The sequence below is a fragment of the Pundamilia nyererei genome, unplaced genomic scaffold, assembly GCF_000239375.1.
Source record: "Pundamilia nyererei isolate P.nyererei 1_Seehausen unplaced genomic scaffold, PunNye1.0 scaffold00060, whole genome shotgun sequence".
In the NCBI taxonomy this organism is placed as follows: domain Eukaryota; kingdom Metazoa; phylum Chordata; class Actinopteri; order Cichliformes; family Cichlidae; genus Pundamilia; species Pundamilia nyererei.
Genome location: NW_005187461.1, coordinates 1,003,193 through 1,010,501, shown reverse-complemented (window position 1 = coordinate 1,010,501; position 7,309 = coordinate 1,003,193). Strand labels below are relative to the sequence as shown.

At 40.2% G+C, this 7,309-nt stretch overlaps 1 protein-coding gene across 5 annotated transcripts in view; it reads right to left on the bottom strand.

The window, feature by feature from the left end:
• LOC102212067 (DNA topoisomerase I, mitochondrial) overlaps positions 1-7,309 on the bottom strand; it is a 27,876-nt gene that overhangs the window by 17,518 nt on the left and 3,049 nt on the right. For all 5 annotated transcript variants that reach the window (XM_005734751.1, XM_013911318.1, XM_005734749.2 and 2 more), the window contains exons 4-9: positions 6,964-7,010; positions 4,249-4,368; positions 4,001-4,088; positions 3,780-3,907; positions 3,548-3,663; positions 1,562-1,683 (exon numbers count right to left, since the gene is read on the bottom strand). In XM_005734751.1, the coding sequence (XP_005734808.1) occupies positions 1,562-1,683; positions 3,548-3,663; positions 3,780-3,907; positions 4,001-4,088; positions 4,249-4,368; positions 6,964-7,010 (621 nt within the window). The remainder of the gene's footprint in view (positions 1-1,561; positions 1,684-3,547; positions 3,664-3,779; positions 3,908-4,000; positions 4,089-4,248; positions 4,369-6,963; positions 7,011-7,309) is intronic.

Below are 7,309 nucleotides of genomic sequence, written 5' to 3'. Positions count from 1 at the left end.
ACTATTAAATCAGTCGTCGATGATTTTGATAGTCGACGTAATCGTGACTAGTCGACTAATCGTGGCAGCCCTACTGACCAGCTATGAAAACAGAGTGCATAACATTTGTCTATTCATATAACAAATTAACGCAATAATGCATCATTAAAAACAAACAAAAGAAAAACTAGATGAGGAGGATTCAAACAGATCACCGACCTTTCCTTTAATTACTCATTTTTACGGAGGTGAAGCAGAGTCGAAAAAAAAACAACTGGTGCTGTCATAAAAGGCTACAGTACTTTCTCCTAACAAGCCATTTAAAAAGTGGGGACAGTCAAAGCTGCAGTTTTGCATCACAGAAACATAAGAAAATGTTACAGCTTTCCAGTATTTAGCACTTTTAACAACACATCACTCCCAGAACTACAGTAGCTATGAGTGTGAACACTGTAAGGTCACTGCTAAGCAGGCTAAATAAAGAATCCTGACAGGCCAGGCGGAGCAGCTGAGTTTCAACTTTAATTGCCAAAAGTTGTTTCACAAGGGTTCACCAGAGGTCATATCAGAGGTGACCAACAGGGCAAAGCAACTCTGTTTCAGCTGCAGCTCTAAGCTGTTGTGATGCTGAAATATCATCAGTGGCTTTCAATGTGCTGTCTAGCTGTAGGGAAAGAATCTGTATTTCATGACATATTGCTAATAATAATTAATGATCAAGTGTATTAATAAGTTGTCACTTACTGCCACAGAGGTGCTTTTTATAAACAGTGCAGTAATAATCACACAAAAATACTGACCGTAATTTGAAATGCACACAAAATGGTTAAATATTTCACTCACACACACACACACACACACACACACACACACACACACACACACACACACAATCCATCATGGACACAAACTTTAGGAATAAAGGAAATGACTCTCATCCATCAAACTGATACAGCCCAGTTTTGTTATCTACCGTCATAGAAGATGAGATGCAAATAGAGACCTACACATAACCACACACACACCTCCAGGAACACTGACAGCGTGGACAGGCAGTCAGCCTGCGTGTCTAAGCATGAATGACACCCGACAGTGGGCGGGCACTGAGGGCAGTGGAGCGAGGAGAGTTTTTTCCGGCTATAATAAAACAGTTTAATTGGATTTGTTCATATGCAGGAGAGCTAGTTGTCTGGATTAGCATATCAATGCCTTCACATAAATCGTATTTTCAAGTGCATTGAGCACTAAGCAGCGCAAAATTAATTCTGCATGATATGCCTAGGGGCTTGGCACGGTGTTTTTTCCATGCAGAGGACACCCTGACAGACACCAGCGAGCATGTACCAGTCACACTCGTCCTGTATTTACACACATACAATCTATTTATGATGCACTCACACTCTAACAAAAGGCTTGAACATACGCAACTTTTGCAAAACTGTTACATGAAGACAAAGTTTGCAGATGTGGTGACACCAACCCCAGCTGGCTTTGGAGCCACCAGTGTACTGCAGCACATTTTAAACTCATAATCACACCTAAAGGTAACTTACTCCAACTTCCATGATGCATTTGGCTTTACCTTTCTCCAATCTTTAAAGAAATTCTCGCGGAACACCTTCTTGGTGGTGTACTCATGATCCAGCATCTGGGCAAAGAACACCGCCACCTCTTCTGCCGCCAGGCTCAGCTTTACCTTTTTACCTGCACACAAGCAGCATCACTTACACTGAGATCATTTTTAACAGCATTAAACCAACCAAGCCTTATTGTCAGAACTATACGTTTATCGAGCCGTACTAGTCAAGAACACAAGCCTTTGGGAGCTCGGGGTCCTCTGAAGATCCACCACCCAGTACCACCCCCACCTTAGCTCCTCCAGGCTGTCAGACTAGCCCGTGGATACAGGGAGGTAGGATTAGAGGCAAGGACAGTGATCTACATTCAAGTCCACTGCTAGGACCAACCTTTAAAAACATGCACGTGCAGGAATTAACAGATCAAACCAAGTCCCCGTAGGACCCCGTTTGCAGCTGGACTGCTAAACAAAGCAAAAACAATTACAGCCATCAATCAGTATCCAGCTTCAAACACGTCTTGAATCCTAAAGGCCCAATAGTGTGCGGCTATGTCTTCTGTGTGAGCAAACAAAGTCAGGATGTGTGTACGCTAGCGTTCACAAGATTGTCTTAAAATTACAGTCCAAGCTCAGACCTCATCCCGAGCGAAACTGTGTGGCTGCACCTTTATGCCCAATGAGCTGAAGCGAAAGTAAAGTAACCTGAACAAACACACACACACACACACTTTAAACTTCTGCAATATAAATGGCTCATAAGAACCTATATAACACCAGTCAGGCTCCATTATGTCCAATGACATTCTGGACATTTGTACGAAATACAGAAAAAGGAACTCTTCTCCATTGTCTATGGGAATGTCCTAAAATTCAGGAATTCTGGAAAGATGTTTGTCTGAAGTGTTTAAGGTTAAAATCCCCTTAAAGGCTAAACTGTGTACTGATAAAGCAGACTAAATCACTGGACTATGGACTGCTTCGAGCCTGAGGAGCCACTGCACTATGCTGGACAAGTATGGATGCAGCCTCCATGGGACTCTGGAAGAAGGAAATCACAGATTCATACATTGCCATGGGCAAACAACGGCACTTTGTGAATATCTGGAAGCCATACATGGATATCACAGGGAGTGGAGGTTATTCATGAGCAGGGAGGGATTCCTTTTTTGTATCAGTGTGAGAGCCGTGTTCATTTCTACACGTGATCTTGATGCAGGCCTGAAGTCTGGGTGTGTGAATGTGAGGGGTTTAAATATCTGTTTGTATTGCATAAAGAAAATTTCACAGGACTGCATGAATACCTTTCAGAACTGCAATGTAACATTTCATTATTTTTTTCCCAACAGCAACTGATGATGTTTCTTGGAAAGGACTGCTCTTCTACAAAACTAAGCCGTGACCAGAGCAGCACTTAAACTAAAGAGGATGGAGCTTTGGCCTTGGCTCTGGAAGGACACTCATGAAGGTTTGATAATCAGTCTAAAATCTTTCTTAAAGAAAGTTTAATAAACCTTTTTAAAAGCTTCTGAAGAAACATTATTAACAGACTATCCATCACAGCCTCTCGAATCGACACTGAACCTTTTTTCTGTCTAAAATTGAACTCACTCTTACATTTTATTGATTTGATACATAACTGGTAATCCTAGATTAGGAATACAGACAACCGTGACGTAAATTATTGGCATAAAAAGAAATTCTTGTATAATTATTTATTCATAATTTTTCTAGGACAACTGTAACGCTCTCCATAAATGAGACCCACACAATGCTTTTCGTACATGAGCTGATTCTGGCTTTTAGAGTGAGGCAGACGTATCAGTAAATGATGTCGGTAATGTCTGACTGCGCTGTATAGAAGCAGAGAAGCCTACACTGAAGTGCATCTAACTTGTAAAATCATTTAACACTGTCTCAACAGTATCTGTAAGACACAAAAGTAGAGCTCCTGTACCCGTCACCCTTGTTTCAATCACACACTCAACTGACCATTATAGTAGAAGTGAACATTGTCAGGTAAAGGCTGGTACTCAGGGGGAAAGTAGGGTCCTTTGTGTTCCAAGAACTTCCATTTCACCCCATCTTCATACTTCTCTTCCTCCCACCTGACAAAAACCAAGATGATAAAAAAGTACAGACGCATCAGTGAAAGTTAAAATTGCACTTTGTGTTTGTATGTGTGGGTGGGAAGAGTGTCCAGATGAAAAGAGCACTCCCCAACCATCTCCAGCGATTCTGCTCCTCCTCCTCCTTCTTTTTGATCTTCAGCTGTCTTGCTTCTTCAATCTCCTCCTTTGTCTTCTTACTTTTTTTTGACACAGCCTGCTCTTCTTCCTCCTTCTTTACCATCTGTGCAGAAGAGAGAAAAAAACTCACCATGAACCATGTTTCTCGTGCTGAACTTGTAAGTGCAAGATTACCCCGATGGAGACAGAAGTTTACCTTTTGTGTTCTCTTCTTTGACGTCTTTGTCTGAGCCACTCCATCACCTTCTTCTTCGAGATGACGTTGCTTCTTCTTCTTCTTTAGGCTGCAGGCAACATGGGAATGAAAGAAACTAATGGCTTGCATACAAAACTAAGTGAATTACTCATGAAAGGTACATTTTTCTGCAGCAGCTTTCAGTAAAAGTGATCCTACATGAAGAAAAGCCGATGACAAGGATTTTTTCTAGACCTGGTCAGACTTACGTGGGTGAATTGGCAGAATCACTGGTGCCTTCTTTGGGGTCATCTTTAATTCTTTTCCTTTTCACTCCTTTCTTCTTTGCTGTAAAAGCATCATCCTGTAGTTCCTGTTTCACAGATTCACTGAACGACAAAATGAACAGTTTTAGCTACAAATGTATCCACTCTGTAGCATCAGAGTTGCACATTTCTGCTGACATATTAGCATAATTATTAAAATACTCATTCCAAAGTGCAGCTCTAGTCTTAACAGCAAGCCTTCAAAATTTAATTCACAATTTTTAATTTTTATTTTTTGGACCCAAGTCGGACCTTATTTTAGTTTTTTAAGACTTAGACTAACACATTTCTGAATTCTTATCAAGTGTTCTATATTTTATTCATTTTTAATCTCACTTGAGTAGATGGTTTTGTATCAACTTAAAGTTAATAACATGCAGAATAAAAGCTTGATGCCTTATTTTTCACTGCTGCCCTCCTGTTTGGCGTAGAAAGAAAATCTTTAAGCACACCGTGATGACTCACTGACCATAAGAAATCAAGCATAATTGTGGTAATTGAGTAAAATTATCGACAGTAATGATAATGACATAATTACGGCGTTTAGCGATTTTAAAAAGGAGAGAAAAAAAAGGAGTAATTACACAAGTGCAAGCCTGGATTTCCCTGCAGAGTGAAGATTTGATGGGTAGAGAAATGGCCCAAATTAAGAAATCAACAAATTACAGTCACTGCTGCTAATAAAAATTAGTTTTCTCCTTTTCCTCCCACAACATTCTGGAAATGAACAAAATGTGGAAAATGTAAAGCAGCGTAGCACATAATTGCCAAATTGGCTTACTGATCCAAATTACAAGGCACTATAGTAGCAACTATTCACTGTGCATTTATCAGGATAATGTTCTTTCTGCTACAGCAGGACCCTGATGATGCTTTCAGATTCAAGGTAATGAGCCTTTCCTGGGGTTCTCAGGTCTATGACTCCATCCGGTCACTGCACCCAATACTGTATGAACTCAGGCAGAAAAACAAAGATATCTGTTTTACAATACAATTAGAATAAAGTACCAGTATACCCCACAGAATAAAACAAATATAGAATCACCAATTAACCCAAGCTAACGTCTTTGGACTGTGGGAATGCTGAGTACTTGGAGAGAATCCACACAGCTCTCAACATGTGACAGAAAAGTGGACTCTGTGCCTGACAACCTATCACACTTGTGAGTTTCAGAAACACTGAAACAGAACAACCAGTAATTATCATCATTAGTATTAGTGAGTCTTACTATGATAAGTTGTGTTATTGTAGCTACTTTGACAAATCAGAAGCTACATCACTGGAACACTTTAGGCATATTTGCAAAGCTAATTTCTACAGTAACGTTTCAGTTGTTGTACACGCTGTAGACAATAAGACACCTTTATATGTCATTACTGACCTTTATGGTCCATCACGTCTTTAATCAGACACTACAGTCATTTTCATTGTTGGACTAAAAATTAGTGAATTTAATGATTGGCTATTATGAGTCAGAAGGAAGCCAGGCATTGAAGCAGAGATGATGTATGAGCTTTTCCTACATTTTAACAATATTAAAATCACAAAAATAAAAACAAGACATCATTCCCAAAGATTTTTTTCCCAACTGCTCACAGCCGAAACATTGCTTAACATGAAGTCATGATCCTGACAGAAGTAGACGTCAGCAGTTTATTTCACAGTATGAAGAGAAGGATTTGAGCCAAATGCAGCCGAGCTGAATAGATTAGTTAGTGAAGGTTCACTCTGTGTAAGGCTTTATGGAGGAAGTGAGGGATTTTTAATGTAACGTGTAATATGCTCACTTTGGAAAAAGACGATGAAAGGAAAACGCTTTATCTGTCGTTCTGTTCTCTTTTCAGTCAAACTTTGCAAACGTAAGAGTACCGAGGTCAAGATGTTCAGTTCAACTGCTCAATGAAAGGAAAAAAACGTCGCGCTAGTAGAAACGGTTATATTTTTGTGGTATACTGCACTACTGAGCAAAATCCATAAAAAGCTATAAAAAGGAGGTTGGGTCACTGTGTGCACTGACATTTACGGTCTGTGGTTCTAATAGCCTTATGTTTCTTCACTAACTCTGCTGCAAGGCCTTAACTTTGCTCTCTGCACGAAACCCACTCAACTAGCACAGTTACCACCTGAGCCTTTGTGGGGGGAGAAAAAAAACCCTAAACGGAAACATTAAAAGCCAGAATTTCACAAAACGTTTTTCCATATGACATCTCCTTTGAAATGTCACTCAGAACATTGGGTTGGGCTAAATCCACATCTGGGAAATAATCCATTAACAACTCTATGGAAACACTGCTGTGAAACAGATTTGACGCAGCGGGCCTTCGGCCACAGCCTGCCATCCTGGCAACACCCCGCTGAGCATCCAACTACTCAAACTATGCAGTCTCATTTATTTCACTGCAGACAAGCCAAAGATATTTGTCGTCAGTGCACAGTAAAATTAATTTTCTGAAAGACAACATAACACACTGTAGAAAATGGGAACGCTTCTGTCCAGGGACCCTGAACATCAAAACACAAGAAGTAATTTTTCATCACCTCGGGAGGGAGAAGAAAAAAAAAGGAAAACTCTGGCACAGTTACACCAAAGCTTAGTGAGATTATTATCTCAGCATTTCAACAGTAATCCAGTGCTGGTAGCAGGACTTTTACCCTACCTGATGCTGCTGGATGATTCAACATTCTCCATCTTTGGTGTCTTGACCTAAGGGAATAACATAGATTAAAGCTCAAGGACAGACAGCTGGACCTTGATCTCATGCAAAGCACCAGAAGTGTTAAAAAAAAGTGTGACTCATTTCTTTCACATCTCTGTAAAAGTGCTGCACCTCAAGGTTACAAGCTTGGGCTTTTCTTAAATAGCAACTTTTTCCCAGAATAATCAAGATTCCTTACAATGAAACAATATCTACAGTCCTTAAATCTATCCGGTTGTTCAGTCTGACGTCACTAGCCGTGTCTGGGCCTAAACTCCGCTGCAGGTCCATATATCAAACGATCACT